At 37.2% G+C, this 18930-nt stretch overlaps 3 protein-coding genes across 10 annotated transcripts; 1 reads left to right on the plus strand and 2 right to left on the minus strand.

Annotated features, from left to right (window-relative positions):
- Nucleotides 1-6312: 6312 nt before the first annotated feature.
- LOC119994955 (ATP-dependent DNA helicase pif1-like) lies at nt 6313-8723 on the minus strand. The gene is made up of 5 exons (XM_038841288.1): nt 8675-8723; nt 7287-8557; nt 7098-7177; nt 6887-6957; nt 6313-6449 (listed from the first exon to the last, which is right to left on the minus strand). Exons 1-5 carry the CDS (start codon nt 8721-8723, stop codon nt 6313-6315), a joined length of 1608 nt encoding a protein of 535 aa, XP_038697216.1.
- A 1133-nt stretch (nt 8724-9856) lies between these two features.
- On the minus strand, nt 9857-12931 carry LOC119994959. The gene is made up of 3 exons (XM_038841298.1): nt 12663-12931; nt 12310-12453; nt 9857-11724 (listed from the first exon to the last, which is right to left on the minus strand). The coding sequence occupies exon 3, from the start codon at nt 11648-11650 to the stop codon at nt 11099-11101; it is 552 nt and encodes a 183-aa protein (XP_038697226.1). The 5' UTR covers nt 11651-11724; nt 12310-12453; nt 12663-12931; the 3' UTR covers nt 9857-11098.
- A 200-nt stretch (nt 12932-13131) lies between these two features.
- Nucleotides 13132-18666, plus strand: LOC119994957 (pentatricopeptide repeat-containing protein At4g14050, mitochondrial-like). 8 transcript variants are annotated; one of them, XM_038841290.1, is made up of 6 exons: nt 13132-13150; nt 13226-15309; nt 15469-15611; nt 16206-17134; nt 17262-18016; nt 18089-18666. In XM_038841290.1, the coding sequence occupies exon 2, from the start codon at nt 13257-13259 to the stop codon at nt 15093-15095; it is 1839 nt and encodes a 612-aa protein (XP_038697218.1). In that variant the 5' UTR covers nt 13132-13150; nt 13226-13256; the 3' UTR covers nt 15096-15309; nt 15469-15611; nt 16206-17134; nt 17262-18016; nt 18089-18666. The 8 variants fall into 8 exon arrangements, with proteins under 8 accessions (XP_038697218.1, XP_038697217.1, XP_038697219.1 ...); XM_038841289.1 differs by lacking the exon at nt 13132-13150 and having other exon boundaries at nt 13199-15309; XM_038841291.1 differs by lacking the exon at nt 13132-13150 and having other exon boundaries at nt 13199-15309; nt 17270-18016.
- The last annotated feature ends 264 nt before the right edge of the window (nt 18667-18930 follow it).

The raw sequence follows: 18930 nt of genomic DNA on the forward strand, positions 1-18930 counted from the left end.
GGAATTCCTTTTTAGTGACTTTAATGAGCAATGATGCGAACGGAATCCCCTTTTTGGGGTCAGATCCTTGGAAGCCAAGAGACATAGGAATTGATATTGTATAGGGCTTCTTATCCCATTTACTTTAATCGGTTGTAACTATCTATGCCCATTGATGTACAGGCATTTTTTAGTTTCTAGAACACCTCTGATTTGTTGCAACATTTATTTCCAAAGATGATGAAAGTCCTAACTCCTAAGGTTTAATCTTTTTATATATTTATGTGTTGAGAGATGACAACCACCAATGTTTTCAGATGTAATATCCATAGAGACCTAGTAATTGCTTAGAATTTATCCGCTATCCATAACACGAAATCACATAACCCCATTCTTTTAGCTAATTTGTGATTTGTGAAGGTAACGATTGGATGGCTTAGCGACTCCCACTAATGTTACTGTTTTCAAAACAGTAACATCATAATTATGTCATTACATACGGATATAATATTAATATTTTTTAATTTCAAAAACATTAGTATTATAAACAATACACTTGTTATATTTCCAACTAGTGGAAATTAATGATGTTAAAAAAACACAATGTTATCGTGTGACACATGTAAATGTTAGTCTAATGTTACCGTTTCAAAACAATAACATATAATATTAATATTTTTTATTTTCAAAAACAGTAGTATTATAAACAATACACTTGTCATATTTCCAACTAGAGGAAATTAATGATGTTAAAAAAAACACAATGTTATCGTGTGACACATGTAAATGTTAGTCTAATGTTACTGTTTCAAAACAATAACATTAGATTAACAATTCAAAACAGTAACATTAGTAGCAATACCCTTGTCATATTTCCCACTTGAGCAAATGACCTTAAAAAAAACACAATGTCATTGTATGACATAGGTAAATGTTAGTCTAATGTTACTGTTTAAAAACAGTAACATTGCATATGGGTATAATGCTAATATTTTTTATTTTTTTCTTTTTTATTGACATTGTGTAACACAAGTAAACAAAGCGAAATTAAGAACAACAAAACTCCTTGCAAAAAGGGCATGTTCCTACTACAACATAGTTGATTGAAACAAATTCAAGCCATATTGCCTAAATTTTCTGCAAAATTCTTTGTTGGATCTGTAGTGGATAGATGATAATTTTATTGTTGTAATATAATGTTACTATTTCAAAACAGAAACATTATATTACAATAATAAAAATAATGAAAGGACCATTTGAGGCCCTAAACAACGGAATTTTACAAAAAATTTGATCGCCATGTCGAAACGAGTCACCCGATCAAATTTCGCTCGATTCTAACAACGTTACTATTTTAATGTTATTGTTTTCATGTTACTATTTTAACGTTACTGTTCAAAGTGTTGCTTGCATCTTGGCTTCTTGTAATAGCTCAACTGAATTAATCAGAGACGAAATTACTAAAGCTCAAAAATGTCAGAGATTAAAATGAAGCATTAGCATCCTAGTGCAGCTACAACACCATTCTTAGATTACAATGAAAAGGAACTTATGAAGTAATTTAACTTCTTCAACATTGGAAATCTAGTAATTCTTGAAAGAAAGTTTATTATAATATTGTACAATGAAAAGGAACTTATGAAGTTATGTAAACCTTGAAAACTAGTTTGAGAAGGGTTTAAGGCTTTAAGAAACAAGGGTAAGAAGTTAAACCAAACTGCACAAGAAAATTTTTAAGCTAGTTTATGCCTTTTAATCCAACTTACACAAGTTAACAAAAAAAAAAAAATTATAAACAATTTTCAATATCCAACTGCAATACCAACTATGAATCATATTCCACCACAAATCAGAAAGAGTTACAAGTATAACGATATCGCCATTTCACAATTATGCACAAAACAAAATCTCAAGCATATGCTATCACTTGATGTAGACAAATATACATTCAATAATGAGCCGATAAGGAAATCCAATCAACTTACTTCAAATCAGAACTAGAAGACCTTGGGAGAAGACATGATGATAGCCTTTGATGAAACCAACAAGTCGATGGTCGTAGTCAAACAAGCTTTCCATACTGGAGCCTGCACCCGAATACCCACATCACCATTTCCTCTCTCTTTCTCTCTCAAGACGATGCAACAGGGAGAGAGAAAGTAGCACCCAGAAAATGGTAACAAATGATCCAATTGGTGGAGCACTACCAGCGATTATTCCTAGCTCAACGTGCGATCCGTCTATGAGCGTATTTGTTTGCGGTTATACATAAGGATAAATACGGAATTAGCAATTATTAATTTTGAAAATCAAGCACTTATGTGGAATTTTTTTTTTTTGGCCTATATGTCCAACATTTGTACAATGGGTACTTAGATGACATTTTCCACTTTCTTTTCTTAACCGAAACTTCAAAACATTTTATATCTCAAAATACATGTTAGATTTCGAAAACAAAAATTACATATTCAGAATCAACATATAAAACACTTTCCAACAAGACCCATTGTCAATATTTTTCGCCTAATCGTACTTTATTACACTATCTAGAATAATAAAAACATGAACATTTATTACATTATTTCGGCATCTTATTATATTGTTTCACAGTTCACACTCTTATTACATTATCTCGGCCACTTATTATATTATTTTCTCAATGAACCAGACTTTTTTCACATTGTTTTTATAGGAAAGTCCAAATTTTCTGTGGCAAGCTAAACTCGTAGGAATCGAGCTCAAGATAGTGAGACAAGTTGGAATATGCTCTCAATTTGTCGAAAAATAAAAATTCAACAAGATCCAAGTCGGGGATTTTCTAACAATTTCGACAGCTATACACATACATTTATTACATTGTTTCAACCTCTTATTACGTTGTTTCAGCCTTTATTACATTGGTTCAGACTCTTATTATTTTCATATATATTTAATTGGCAGGATTATGGAAGTTTATCATTTTCGAAATAATATTGACAGTAGCAGATATGTTATTTGAATGGTTGATATTGTATGATATTATGTATTTTAGTTGTAATAGATGCATATAATACAAAAAAAGTAAAAATTAATTTATAAAATATGAAAATATTTATAAATAGTTATAAAGAAGAGTTACATATTTTTTTGTCTTACAATTACAAATATGTGTAATTATTGACTTGGCAAGTTATAAAACAAGATTAAAAATAATGATAAAATACATATAAGTTAGGGTTCAACACATTCTCCTAACCCTTTGTTCAGCATTGTGTGAATGTATCAGTTAGGTCACAAACACGCGACTCAATGTAAAGATCGAGATTCAACAGCGAGTAAGGTATGATTCCTGTTTTCGTTCTTTGTAATCACATTGATTTTGGGGTTTGATTTGGATGTTGTTTCTAGGGTTTCATTTTGAGGTTATGATATGGGTTTTTGTTTTGATTTGGGTTTTCAACTTTGGGTACGAATTCTATCTAGGGTTTCTGTTTCGATTTGGGTTTACAACAAATTGGGTTTATAAGAAGGGTATTCAATCTAGGGTTTTTGTTTATGATTTATGGGTATTTGTCCTAGGGTTTCTATTTCTGCTATGGGTTTATGTTTCTGATATGTGTTTATGTTTTTGACATGTGCATGTATTATAGTTCACATTTTCGATTACTCAACTCACGATGATAAAACGAAAGATTAAAGCCATTAGGGGCAGAGCTAGTGGAGATTTTGAGATGAGATGGTGAGTGCACATATGGAGCATGTCAGCTTTTTGGAATTCCTTGTCCACATGCCATTCGTGCAATACATGAAAAGGGTGAGAAGGTCGAAGAGTACATTAATTTTTGGTATAAGACTCCTACATAGCTAACGGCATATCAAAAACCACTAGAGCCAATCCGAGGGGAAAACATGTGGCCAAGGAGTGAGCAGGATTATGTGGCTCCTCCTAAGCTGAGGAAAATGCTTGGGAGACCGAAGAAGAATATGAGGAGGGAACTGCACGAGATGGCAGTAAAAAAAAGATGTCCAGGCAAGGGATGATCGTGACTTGCCATGTTTGCAAAGGAAAGGGACACAATGCAAGAAACAAGGCATGTCCAGGAGTTAGTGGCTCAGGTGCAATGGTTTCAATTATCAGAGGAGTGACCTAACTGTAGCTCATATACCAAGTCAGCAAGTCCATGGCTCAGGTGTAAGTCATGCAATTGCTACTGCCAACAGGGAAGGACAGTCCAACAATTCAGTTGAACCAAGAAAGTCTTCATATGTTAGCCCTTTTCACAAAGATTGCAGGCCTAAGAGCAAGCCTAGGAAGAGCACATTGCAAATAGGACTTGGGATTTCTATCAATCTTGACACTGGACGATCAATTCTCAATGTAAGTTAAAAAGTGAAATTTGCTTCTTTTTTGTACATGTTAATTTTGTGATAAAAAATTGAGTTAACACAAATTGCTATTTTTATATTGCAGTCTGGAACCTCTCTAGCTAAGGTGGTTGATCATGGAAGTCAGAATTCAAAGAAGAAATCCTCTCAGAATGAAAGGATCGACTCTTAAAGAATGAACAATGCTGCATTGTGTTTCTATTGTTTAGTGTATTCTATTTGAACTTTTGATTTCTGCCTTGAATTTGTATGCTGGTGTTGAATTTGAATTTGCATGCTGGAGTTTGGATACTTGGTGGTATCATATGGATTTTTTTTTTTGAATTTGATCAACTTGGTATTGATGTTGTTTACTGGAATCATGTTATTTGGATGTTTGTGAGTCTATTATCCTCTCATTCCAGTCTAGGTATATAAGTTGGTGATTAAAAGAAGGGGTTGTTTGACCCAATTTGTTAAACTTAAGGCGCTTAATTGGCCCATAACCAAAAGAATAAGGGCTTAAAAGGTCCGAAAGATGATAAGTATTCTGTATAAAAGCTAACCAAGCTCCACAAATGCCTAAATTGTCGAATCACACGTGTCATGATATGATTGACACATATCATGTGTACGCCACATGGAATATCATTGAAATTTTTTAAAAATACTTGTCATTACTTAATAGCCATGCCATCACAGTTTTAACGAAATACTGGAAGGGTAAACGTGACCCTTTGTTGAAAATTGAGGGGTTGGTTTGGCCCGAAAAAAAGCTGAGGCGCTCAACTAACCCTTTTTCGGAAGTTCAAGGGTTTCTCGGATATTTATCCCTATATTTTATATTTTATGTTCATATTTAATGTTATGATAAGAAACATATTGGACTTATCTTATTGTCGAAGAGAATCTTAATCTTGATGTAGTTTTACTGTTTCATAGAATCACTATATATATAATTAGGAAGAGACCCGCGTGTTGCCGTGGGTCTTATAATTTGTGGCCATATGAGGAGGATATATATAAACCTCTTTCGTTGAAATGAGTTCATCACTTTCGTAAATATATTATGTCCTTAATAAATATTATGAAATGCAAAAACAATTGAAGCATGTGCAATAGTTTTATGGTGTAATGTTTAGTTATTAGCTGTGTTTCTCGTATTAAAAGGAGCATGGTAAATATTTGGCAATGAATAAGGGAGTATCTGTAACAAACTTTTATAAAAAAGCTACAGTTACAGATGATTTGACATGAGAGATGCAATGAAGAAGGAAAATAAATGACGGGAGCCTATAAACCGCGGAGAAAGGATAACATAACAGAGCTCCTATTTCTCCTATTTGAAGTTCATAGTACAAATGCACTAATATTTGAAGAAAGTATGAACACGGGTATGACAGAAATATACTCGTATTACAAGTAAAATGAAAAGAACTGCATTCTAAGGTCTCATCATGCCAGAAGTACCATAAAATGATTCGTTTGTAGTAGATTTGTAGTCGACGTTGATGCATTGATCATAATTTTTCCATCTCTCAAGCATCATTTTTGTACTAACAATCATCGGTGGTATCATATTCTGCAAAATCATTGTGACAAAGTTAGAAAGGATGATATATAGCCTTGTGGATTTGTTCCATAAAAATGACAGTAATATTAAGTAAAAGCTTACTTTCAAGCTCTCTGCAAGGAAAGCGTGGTTTGGAAGTTTCGTCATCTTAGACCATTTTCGTCCAACGGATGAATCAAGGCCATCTCCTGCTAATTTATTTATATAAGCTGGAGTAATAATAAGTTCCATCTTTATTGTTCAGTGTCTCTTTCATCAGCTCTGGCTCCAAATCACCGAGCATGTTTGAGGAGTAAAGCATATAAGGAAATTCCCTCGTTACACATCAAATATACAAATTGTTAAACTCTGCATTGACTGCATAAATCCTTCTTGAAAAGTAATTGTAGAATAGAGATTCGAAAGGGAAAAAATCATTACCATATCTTCTGAGCCATGACTGCAAGTGAGCCTCGACATAGGACAATATACCTTGTGATATATGATCCATAGGTCTTGCAAGTGATTATTTTTTCATGCGTAGTATTGCTTTTGTGTTTTGACCTTGGATTCCCTGCAAAAGAGGAACGGGACAGGGAAATATAAAAGGCATTACTTTAGTTGCATAAAATATGTATGACCATCTAAGCATCTCTGTAGGACGCGAATTTAGCTTGGGTTTGCAGCATTTTGCACTTGTAGAATAGAAGTTTATTCTTTTTGCGTGCGCCATTGATGCTGAAGCACCCTAAACCCAATATCAAAAATGTTTCTCACTTGAAAGGATCTGGATTTGAAAACGAAAATATATGTTGTATTTCGACGTATACTTTCGTTGGTTGATCTTTGGTGACAGATCTTAAATGACCAATCTCATCCACAACAGAATAAGTGAAAGATTATATCAGAGTCATAGTCATAGAGAAAATGTGGGAAAGTTATTATGGGCGAAGTATGAAGTATTACCATTAATGAAGCAGAAACGGTTCTTTGGAATTGTAGATGCTATACCAGAAACTTTTTTTATGACCCAACTCAAAGCATATTTTCGCTTGGGCACACTCTGAAGTTTTTCCTGACAACTATTACAATAAAATTTGCAACATTTTTGCAACTCAACATGTGATGAAATTCATGTTGGCTGATCTGCAACTCTGCCAGTGGTGTATGTTCCATTTTTGTAAAGATTGCACTGGTAAAAGAAAACAAATTAATTACTTACAGTGTAGAAGCATATATGATATCTTCAATGTAGAAGAAGTAAATAAATGAAACACAAGAACGAAGAAGAATAGAATCAACCTTTTCACAGGGCATCAAATATTTCATGGTACACTATGTTTTTTGTGTAAATCTTGTCGCTTTCAGGGTTGTCGCCTATAAGTATCGTAAGTCCTTTATAAGTAGTTACCCTTGACACAGCAACATAGAATTGTCCATGTGAAAAGACTGGTCTTGGAAGATACAACCCAACTTTTGTGAGAGTTTGACCTTGACTTTTGTTTATTGTTATTGCATAACACAATCGCAAAGGGAATTGTCTCCGCCTGATTGTAAAAGGCCATTTTCTCTCTGTTGCCGACATAATGATTCTGGGAATATAAACTTTGTCGCCAATGTTATTGCCCGTCATAATAGTAGCTTCCACCACTCTTTCTCCCAATCTTGTAACCAATAGCCTAGTTCCATTACACAATCCACTGCTCTGGTTGAGATTTCGTAACAACATGACCAACGCATTAATTTTAAGGTGAAGCTCATGATTTGGAACACCATTGAATGATAGTGAATTCAAGAATTCAGGAGGGTATAAAATATCATTTTCTTCTAAGCCTCCAGTGACTTTGCAAATAGAATCGAAACTAAGGTACAACTTCTGGTCTGAAGGAAGCAGTGAAAGCACCTTGGAATTAATTAAATCCACTGCATCATTTGTTCCTATCACAATGACTCTTTCCTTCAAGTAATTTGGATCTTGGTATAGTGTCATGAATCCATCATAAACCTCAGAAGTGATATCTTTAATATCACATTTTTCAGAGTGCACAAGCATGTTGTCAAGCATTCGTATCCAGGTAGGTTGCTCCTCTTCCTCATTTCTTTTAACAGTCTCAACCTTTCCTTCACCGACATCTAGTAGCCATTGGGCAAAATTTGCAAGCTCTGGCATTTCCTCCTCTGTTAAACCAGCTGTAGATAGTCTCATATTTATTTTCAAGACAAAGATTTGGTAGCTGTTCCAGAGATATGATCTTGTGATGCAAGCCTCCATGGTATCATGTCTTGAACCCTTCACAACCACTGGAAGTATTTGCCTGAAGTCACCCCTAAGCAGAACAGTTTTTCTACCAAAAAGAGAAGCTGAACTGTCAGCAATTTCAGCATCATTTGTGAGAATATCATTTAATGACCTGTCAAGTGCTTCAAAACAATTACGATGGGCCATTGGTGCTTCATCCCATACAATTAGGCTTGTAATTTTGATTAGTTCAGCTAGTTGAGTGCCCTTCTTTATGTGGTAGCTTGATTCCTCATGGATTTCAATAGGTATTTTGAATCTAGAATGAGTTGTCCTGCCACCAGGCAACAATAACGAAGCAATTCCCCAGGAGGCTACCGCGATTACAATTTTACCTTCTGAACGGAGGCGAGATATTATAGCCCGATAAAGAAATGTTTTTCCTGTTCCGCCGTGGCCATAGACAAAGAAAAAGCCTCATTTCCCTTCATAAACAGATGATGAAACTGAATCATATACGCGCTTTTGCTCTTGGTTCAATTGCATCATCAAATTCTCACTTTCAACTTTAAGGTTATCAGTATTGTACCCCAACTCTTCTCTCAGCATTGTGTTGGTAAGATTCTGGAGCTATGGGCCCTTAGGCATTGGCAGTTTATAGTCGCTTAGGCATGCTGCATTTTTTTGAAGTATGGTTTGTAGCTCAACCAACACCTGGTTTTTTATCTCTTCTACTGATAGTCTAAGGTTTGTAATCCCAAGTCTTCGTTGGACTTTATAAACAATGTCTTCTTGTAAATTTAATAGTTGTGCTTCAAACAATTTGTTCGCATCTGCTACCTCGCAAAACAACAGTAACGTGACAAATAGATTTATAAGCTCGTGCGATGTAGTCCACTGCGCGGCCTCATCCATGGCATTATGCCACTCACAGTCATCACCTATTAAACCCATTGCGTTGCAAGCCTCCTTAAATGTGTCATATACAATTCCATCAACTGTTCTGATATCAGTAAAATTTCTTGGACCCTTGACATGCAAAATAACATACGCAAATAATAGGCATCACCAGCTGAAGGATGTACATATGAGATACATCGAATGCATTGGCCTTTTTTCCTTTGAAACCAAAATTTATTGATGTTGTCCCAACGCCATAAAGAAGGAAATTCAGCATAAGTTAGCTGACGTGCATCATCAGAGGTGGAATTTTTAAACATCCACTCTGTGGGCATGGTTTTCTCTATTCCTGGTTGTTGCAACACCGTTGCGACATCTTTATCCCCTGGAAAAAGTATATTGTTCATAAGAGGCATGTGTACAACCAACCTCTCAACTGCTGGAAACTTATAGTGGATATGATATTCATAAATTCTCTAACATGATTCATATGCAGTCAAATACCTACAATCAACATAGTTTTTTATCTCATCGCTGAACATCTTCTTGCAAGACAGCCCTTATTCTGTCTGGGCCTTTGTTAACATACTTGAACAAATATTTAATCGATCTCGAACGATTGCACCATTCAACATTGACATGAGCCTGGTATTTCACAAGCAATCCCTTATTAATGGAACAACATATCTGTTGTCAAGCTCCACTCCCTTCTTGACGACAACCACATCATTATCAGGTCGCCTATAAACTACAAATCCATCCTCTCCTAAAGTTTCTGACTGATTTTTTTTTGGAAAATGTTTGACACACCTGCCGTTCTTCATACAGGGTGCTTTGGGATTAGCTGTACCACATGGTCCATGTATCATAAATTTTGAAACAACATCATATAAAGCAGGTTCAGTCTCCTTATTTGGGATCTCTACACATATTATCCTATCAATATCAGCAATAGTTGGGGTTTATCACCCTCATACAACCATATTATAACATGCACATGAGGTAAGCCTCTTTTTTGGAACTCCACTATGTAAACAACTTTGACAACTCTGCCAAAATAGTTTGCTGTCTTGATATCAGCCATAAATTCATCAAGTTTCATATGAAAGACACGTGAGACTATATCGGGTCGATCCTTTGCTCTTTGACCAGGGATAAGACTCAATGCATTCTGGATCTCAAGCCATTTAACGTTACATGTAAAAGTTAGAAACAAATTTGGGTTGCCCCATGTCCGGCAAATTGCCATGGCATCATGGTAGTTCTGAATCATATACCGAGGTCCACCAGTAAAACTTGAAGGCAATATGACGCATTGACCTACTGAACTCGCTAAAACATCATGCCGAAGAAAAGCATCTTGCACATCCTTGTATAGTTCACATCTAAAATGTTCTTGTTGATGCTTGAATCTAATATAACGCAACCTCTCATCCTCAATGCATGTAAACGCATCCACAATATATTGCTGATACAATTTTCCGCCCCTCAATAGCAATGTTCCATCACAAGATCTTTGCTGCGGCACATAAGCGTAATACTCTCACCTTGTTACATTCCCTCGTTTCAATGTTGGCCTATCTGGACAAAATTGATAAGGAATATTCAGCGTATACCCATCTTCTCCGTATGGAAATAAAAGAGGATATTGCATGGCCATAAAGGAAGGGTGGAAGTCATCTATACGTTTTAGCAGCCCGCTTTGATACTCGACAATGATATCGCGTTGTTGGCTAGCATGGCCCAGATCGCCGACCACCAACCATGCCATTTCAGCTGCAGTGTGCATTATATTATAATTCATCATGATGGCGCTTGCCACATAATACCAATGAAAGAGAATGGGTTTCCCCCGCTGAGAACCGATCCCTTGCCTTTCGAAAGACCTTCACTAATTCATTAACTTCATCAAACATGGTAATTAACTGAGAAACCACACATTCATCAATTGTCCCATGGAGAGCAGAGGCACCAACACTGGATATCCTATTTGCAGCTTCATTTTTTGTGTCATAGATATAAAGTTGTGCGAAATGAGGCCTTTGACCATCCAATGGGAGCAATGATCCAATCATGTGATGGTTTTAACCATTGATCTTGAACACATAAGGCGCTTGACCATTGTTAATTCCACGATCAATCTTACCGCCAGTTGAGGTAAATGCAAACATTGAATTATACACTCTATTGTTGTCACGGAAAAGTTTTGAAGATCTGCCTCCGTTATAGTCGAACAGTTGCTGCAAGAGCTGCGGGCTTTCCCTAGAGCGTGGAAGTTTTATACGACCTTGTCTGCAGCAAGAAGAGTATACTGGAACTCGAGATTTAATGGACTTTAGTCGCTCTGCATACCAGAAGATAGCCCTGCAGAATTGACAGGTACGTTTTGGGAAACCCAAATCCAGAGCAACCAAGTTATGAAAACCAGGAGGCACACATATGATTGGCGAAGGTGGTGGACGATGAATATTGCCATACAAAAATGCAGGCTCACACTCGTTGCATGTCCTTTTTCTGGAAGATGATGAAGGATCATTTATCGATGCAAACCGACCCTTGCAACAATCCCTTCTTTTCTCCATCAGAATCTGCTTTCTTTTTTTTCTATTATTTTTACTTGATGCGTCACTGTCCATTGTATCACCACAAACGCCAACAATTATTTTTTTGGATAAAAGCTTGGTTGATTATGATGATGATACAATGCTTGCTGCCAAAATAGCCAAAGAAGAGGATCCCATCGAAGTTATTATAATTATGAAGAAACACCAGAAAAGCACAATGAAGAATTAATTATAATTATGGATATATGTCTATTTTACAAAGGAAGCACTGAAGGTTAGGTGTCACAAGAGAACAAATAATAACAAAATAGTAGGCCAAGAAATGAATAAACATAAAAATTTGTGTCATTACCCTGCATAATTTATCCAAAACTTGAACATTAGAAGCCATTTTTGTCTAATAATTTCTCTGTCTGATAGGTAACGATGAAGTTGAATGGTATAGAGAAACTCAATTGAAGAAACGAATAAGAGCTGTATGAATAACATTCTTGGGAAACTTAACAATTTCAACAAACCCTTTCACAACTAAATCAATTTGATTCATACTCTAATCTTGTAATTGGCCATTCACCTCACAAAAGCAATAACTGTGGAAACCCATATTCAGCCACCAAGTGAACACCCCAACCTAGCTTCACATTTATTCGTGCAAAAATTGACGTCTACTTCAGCCACATGAAATGAGATACAGAGAGCAAAAATAGAAGATGAAAGAAATAGAGTCATACCGAAGTTAGAAGGTCGCAAACAACAATTATTCCAAAGCCATCAAATGAGATATGGAAGGTAAAAGCAGCAGGTGGCAACCAATAAAGTAGCAAGCCCTACCGAGCTTAGAAGATAGCAGATATTCTTGAGAAGACCCAAGGCAGCTGAGCAAAACCAAGCGAAAGACCCGTCAAAGAGTGAAGAATAAAAGCAAAAGAAACATCGAAGACAAATCTTCAGGGACAGACCCCAATCACCGCAATTTGAAACCCAAGCAGCGGCATAATAAACATGAGGTAAAATCATAACAGACCCCTAGATAAAAGAACACAACCACACAAACCGACCAAACTGAAATAGTGGGAGGAAATACCTATCTACGAACGTTGCAAGGTAATAGCAGGGAATGCAACAACAGAAGATGGATTTGGAGTTGCAGAGTGAGGGTTGATGAAAGCTACGGGCATTGAATACATCCGCCAAAATTGACGTGGCAGATACATGCATCTAACGGAAGGAAGATGACAAAAGCAATCGCATTCGGAAGGCGAAGATGAAAGCCGAAAAAGGCAATCGAACGGCGGAAATTAATGCATTGAGGGAAAACGACAAACTCGTCCAATCTCAGATGCGGGAACTCATTCGGACGGCAAAGATGGAAGCTCAAAATGAAGATCCAACGGCAGGAGAGCGACAAAGCCAATCCACAGGCGCGCGAATAGGAAAAAGACCATGAAACTCGCCGGGAAAAGGCCCCAAAAGCACCAACTTTAGAGTAATAAGATTAGATTAGATTAGATTAGATATATATCCGAAGGCTTTGTCAAAAGGAAAAAGTGAACACCATGAGATAATATTTTTGTAAGTATTACATATTTTAGATTTTCTTTGTTTATTACTTTATTCTCACATAGTCCTTGTTCAATTCATCTCCAGCTATTGACATAACACGGTTCAGACCTATCGAATGCATATTATTATCTCTCGGTACCTTCACCAACTCCAACTCTGCGTCAAGCGCAAAGCCCCTTCCATTGCCAATACTCTCCATGCGCAGATCATCAAGATTGGCCTTCACCAATGTGGCCCCTTGCCCAACACTCTCCTTGACGCGTACGGCAAATGTGGGCAGAACGAAGATGCCGTTCAGATGTTCGAAGAAATGCCCCAAAGAGACTATGTCTCTTGGGCCTCGATCCTTACTGCCTACAACCAAGCCAACCTACCTGGCAAGACTCTCTCTGTATTTCCTTCCATGTTCGTGCTTGATAGGCTGCAACCTGATCATTTTGTGTTTGCTAGCCTCGTTAAGGCCTGTTCTAGCTTGGGGGCTTTGAGGCAAGGCCAGCAAGTGCATGCCCGCTTTTTTTTGTCGCCTTTTAGTGAGGATGATGTTGTTAAGTCTTCATTGGTTGACATGTATGCAAAATGTGGATTGCCGGATATTGCTCGCTTGGTTTTTGATTCGATTTCAGCGAAAAATCCTGTTTCCTGGACAGCCATGATATCTGGGTATTCTAGAAGTGGGCGGAAAGCGGAGGCCATTTCACTATTTTCGGGAGCTCCAGTTAGGAATTTGTTTTCATGGACAGCTTTGATATCAGGGTTTGTGCAGAGTGGTAATGGAATTGATGCATCCAATTTGTTTATCGAAATGCGGAGAGAAGGTGTTGATATTGTAGACCCCTTAGTTCTTTCGAGCGTTATAGGCGCTTGTGCTAATTTAGCGACGACGGGGCTGGGAAAGCAGATTCATGGTCTAGTTATTGCCCTTGGCTTTGAGTCTTGTTTGTTTATAAGTAATGCCCTAGTTGATATGTATGCCAAATGTAGTGATATAGCAGCAGCCAATTGCATTTTTGACTGCATACAACGTAGAGATGTTGTTTCATGGACTTCTATAATAGTTGGTGCTGCTCAGCATGGTCGTGCTGAAGAGGCATTGGCTAGATACAAGGACATGATTTCGGCTGGAATAAAGCCAAATGAAGTGACCTTTGTTGGATTAATTTATGCTTGTAGCCATTCTGGGTTAGTTGGCAAAGGGCGTGAACTTTTCAAATCAATGAAAGAGGATTATGGGATAAGACCTTCATTGCAACATTACACGTGCTTGTTGGATCTTCTTAGTAGATCCGGGCATCTCGATGAGGCACATAATCTCATTAAGTCAATGCCGTTTGAGCCTGATGAACCGACATGGGCAGCTTTATTAAGTGCTTGCAAGCACCATGGTAAAATCCAAATGGGAATCAAGGTTGCCGATCATCTATTGTCATTGAAACCTGTTGATCCTTCAACCTATATACTGTTGTCTAATGTTTATGCTGGTGCTGCTAAGTGGGAGAGTGTATCAAAAGTTAGAAAATTGATTGAAGTTATGGAAATCAAGAAGGAACCAGGTTACAGTTGCATTGATCTTGGAAAGGAGCACCAAGTATTTCATGCTGGAGAGACATCTCATCCTATGAAGGAAGAAATATTTGGTTTGCTCAAGGAGTTAGAAGCAGAGATGAGAAAGAGAGGTTATGTTCCTGATACAAGCTTTGTTTTGCATGACATGGAGGAGCAAGAGAAGGAAAGACAGCTTTTCTGGCATAGTGAGAGATTGGCATTGGCGTATGGATTGCTTAATGCTGTGCCAGGGACAGTTATACGAATAGTAAAGAACGTTCGTGTTTGTGGAGATTGTCATAATGTTCTGAAATTTGTTAGTGATATTGTGAAGAGGGAAATTGTTGTAAGAGATGCCACAAGATACCATCATTTTAGGGAGGGGAGATGCTCTTGCAGTGAATTCTGGTGATTATAACTTATGGGGATTTACTTGGAAAGTCTCCCTTGCTACTACTGAGAGTGGATTGCAAAGTTGAAGGATGATTTTGTGTGGCCCAATCAGATGCTTTGGTGAAGGTTCTCAAGGTAGTTCTCCTCCATTTTGACTTCTATGTACATTTTAAGATCTCTACATCTGAGCTATTTCACAGACATGGAGTAAATATGAGATGCCCCTAGTTCAGGTCAGAATCATAGTTATATTAAAGCTTTGCAGAATATTTTTGTTGAGTCCAGTGACGAATTTTAAATTACAATCTTCTCTGTTTGTGATGGAGTTTGTTAAGTCTGCTTCCATGAGTCCGCTTCCATGAGCTTACACATTTTTTACTTATTTACTCCAGCATTATTGACAATATTGTCCAGATCAGAACCCTCGATCTAATTTTTCATTGTTTGTCATCCGAGGAAGATCCAGCCAAAACAATTCAAGTTTTGGCGAAAGAAAACATTGTGGACTATGTATTTGAAATTCTGAGATTGGCAGGTGAGTGAACTTACTCCAGATCCCATTAGGCACTGCAATGAATGAATCATTACTCAAATTTGTTATAACTTTTCTGTTCTAAAGAAGCTCATTTGTTTGTCATATGTTTAACTAAGTTCTTCCAACTACCTAGCATCTGAAGACCTCGGAAATGAGAATAATCTTTGCTCCTGAAATTCTAAAACCAATGAAAGTTACACCTGTTTTGGCTTAGTCAATCAAGTTTTACCACCAAGCAACAGGAAAATGATTTATGTTTCCGTTCTTGAAAATATGGCCTCGAAAACAAAATATGGAAGCATGGCAAGCGGGCAATGGATGTTTTTTATTTTCACACTATCAAATGATAGATGATTCAGTTTCTGGGACATTTTGCAAAACAGCAATCCAAAATTTCCATAGCTTTTGTAATTATTTATGCTGCTGTTTAGCTTTTTCATAACCAAGTCTCAGAAATCGGAACTTGAGATGAATGAAAGGTTGCCAGAAAATTAAGAAACGTTGATTTTCATTTTTCTCTTGATCTAATAATAGTAAGGTTTTATGCAGCAGTTCCAGATATTTTTGCTGATTAACTTTTACCTGGATGAACAGAATGAAAGGATCCGATGGTCAACTCTTGCCTCCAGGTTCTTAATCTATTTTCAGCTGCTGAGCAAGCCTTCCGACAGAGGATGGTTGTTGGATTTACATCTCTGATTCCAGTTTTGCATTATGCAACTCAAATTCCTTTTCATCCTGCTCAAAGTCAAACACTAAAGCTCATATGTAACTGTGTTTCTTATTTCCCTGGGGTTGTGTCACCTTCTCATATGGAGGAACTAGTTCTGTTTTTGGCAAGAATGTTTGGTAGGCACACTGAGGGAGAAATAGGCATGCTTCCAGAAACATTCATATTGGCCTGCACAACTTTTGCAGCTCTTCTAAAAACCGCATCTTCTTGTGGGATTTTAAAACTGGTACTATCAGTTGAAGAAGCATCAAAGCATGCCCTTTTATCTTGTCTAAGTACCTTCAAAAGAGATTCTAATCAATTTTTGCATTCCTTGTACTTACTTAAAGAGGCATACGCATACAGTTTGAGAAAGCTCTCCTCCAGCAACCCCAGTAACATGGAACTTTGTGATTGTATGATGGATATATGCACTTCACAGTTATTACCTTGGTTTGTGACAGTTCTCAATGAAATGGACGAGGAAAGCGTCCTAGGTGTATTGGAAACTTTTAATTTTATACTGCTGCAGAGTTCAGATTCCCAGGCCACAAAGTGGGCAAATATCCTGGTTTCAGCTTGTCCTTTGGATGTGTAGGGTTATTCCCAACAGAAAAGACAAAATTAAGGACATATCTAATGCTCAGTTCACTTGTTGATGTTCTTCTTGGTCAAAACATTGGTAAACCCATCAGAGATGCTGCTCTGTATCTTCCATCTGATCCTGTTGATTTGCTATTTCTGCTAGGGCAGCAAAGATCCCTTGATATGGGATTCTCTTCTTGTCAATTAGCAGCTTTGCTGATGATAGGTATTTGAGTTCCTGATTCATCTTATTGATATCATTTCCTTTTCCTCTTTTTTTCTTTGCATCACTACACGTTTACGTGTTACATTTTTAATCTATCTTCCTCTTGGTCCTGATATTTGTTTCTCAGGCTTGCAGATGAGAAGCTGGTTTTATCTTCCTTGGAACAGTTTATTCTTGTAAATGGTAGTGACTTTCTACATGGAATTGATTCTTTGATGATGATGCAACTGGTAAATCTTTTTGGTTTCTATCGAGGTGTTGGGATGATGAATAACTGAATTCCCTATAGTCCAGAAGCTGAGAGGATTATGTTCCATCTGTTGACTGAAAAAGAATGAGATTTGTCTTCCTGCATAATTCACTTTGTAGTTGGTATCACTAAAATGGTTGTTTCAAAAAGAAAAAAAAATCAGCAAGCAACTGTCTTCTCAAATCCTGAAATTCTGCAGACTCAATAGCGGAAATAGTGCTGACATCATTGTCCAAACGAAACATAGCCAGACTTTTGATGTTGACATTATTGAAGAGTTGGTGATAGCAGGGGATAACTATGTAGCACCGCTTTTCAGCAAACTGATTGGGCCTCTCAACTTTAGTAGTTGATGGATTTCTTGATTACAACACTGGATGTGGAAGGCTGGACTTGTAAAGGTCCGCAAGTAATTGGTATCCTTTCCCTTGTTTTGCACCACTCAACAAACAAAGTCCTTCTAGAGGCTTCAAAAGCGCCATTATTTTCAATACCACCTTGATCACTTCAATCAACAGCATGATTCGTACAGCCTGCTCAAAGGGACTTGCATTGGTCGATTGCGACGAGAAGACAGGCATGGGGGAAACTCTGATATATGTGCTTTTACTATTCTACTTCTCTCTAAGAAGGTAACCAACTCTTTTGAATACAAATATCATCTTTGTGCTTTTTCTGCAAGCTAACTCTTTCACTTGCTTTAGTTTGCATGCAGTTCTACCAGAGTTTGTCGACTGGCACCATTTCATGGACGGCTCAAATCTGATGCAGCAACTTTCCACTATCACCATCCAATGCGTTGATTTGTGCAGGCTTATGCATTTTGGGCCTCCTACAGCGAAGCTTGTTGCTTCATACTGCGTGCTAGAAATATTTACCAGACTAACTGAACAAATAAATAGGAAACATGAAGAGTTAGAACTTAGAATGTTCAATGGATTATCAAATTTCTACGATGGCTATACTAGATAAGTAGAAGGCCTAGTTTTCCAGTGACATCAGAGTGGGTAGGAACTGTCCCCTCTGCCTCTCAATGATAATAGGGTGGGGAAAAACTGGAAATGAAGGAGACTAGATTCATTGCAAAGAATAGGTGATGCAAGTTAATAGTAGAGGAGATGGCAATGTCTTTGGCAGTTCCATACTTAGCTTATAAGTCTTTCACGAATCATCACAAATCCGTTGTTCACATAACTGTTGCATTGCTAAAGCTTCAGAAGGTGCCTGAGGTTGGTGTTTAATGTTTGCTGCATATCCAATATAATTGACAATCTTTCAGCTAGCAACGTGAGTTCTGAGATGATTTTCTTATTTCGAGAGCTGTCAAAACAGTTATTTTTTAAACACCAAGCAGATTGGAACTCTAAAACAGACAGGTGATGATACCTGTCTTAGCTGTCAAGCATTCTGTTTTGTACATGCCATACAATTGCTATTTTTCTCTTTGAACTCCTTGTCCCTTTGGCCATGAAGTGATGAATTTTCTCTCTCGATGTAGAAACTTCTTAGATGGAAAATGTTTTCAGTCATATCATCTTTAAATCTT

Source organism: Tripterygium wilfordii, unplaced genomic scaffold (assembly GCF_013401445.1).
Source record: "Tripterygium wilfordii isolate XIE 37 unplaced genomic scaffold, ASM1340144v1 ctg422, whole genome shotgun sequence".
NCBI classification, from domain to species: domain Eukaryota; kingdom Viridiplantae; phylum Streptophyta; class Magnoliopsida; order Celastrales; family Celastraceae; genus Tripterygium; species Tripterygium wilfordii.

Coding starts and splice junctions, on each gene's coding strand:
- LOC119994959 (XM_038841298.1), bottom strand. CDS start 11,650: ATGGACAGTGACGCATCAAGTAAAAATAATAGAAAAAAAAGAAAGCAG.
- LOC119994955 (XM_038841288.1), bottom strand. CDS start 8,723: ATGCTGAGAGAAGAGTTGGGGTACAATACTGATAACCTTAAAGTTGAA. Junction 8,558..8,674: donor TGATAACCTTAAAGTTGAAA/GTGAGAATTTGA, acceptor ACGGCGGAACAG/GAAAAACATTTCTTTATCGG. Junction 6,958..7,097: donor ATCATATATGCTTCTACACT/GTAAGTAATTAA, acceptor TTATTGTAATAG/TTGTCAGGAAAAACTTCAGA.
- LOC119994957 (XM_038841290.1), top strand. CDS start 13,257: ATGCATATTATTATCTCTCGGTACCTTCACCAACTCCAACTCTGCGTC.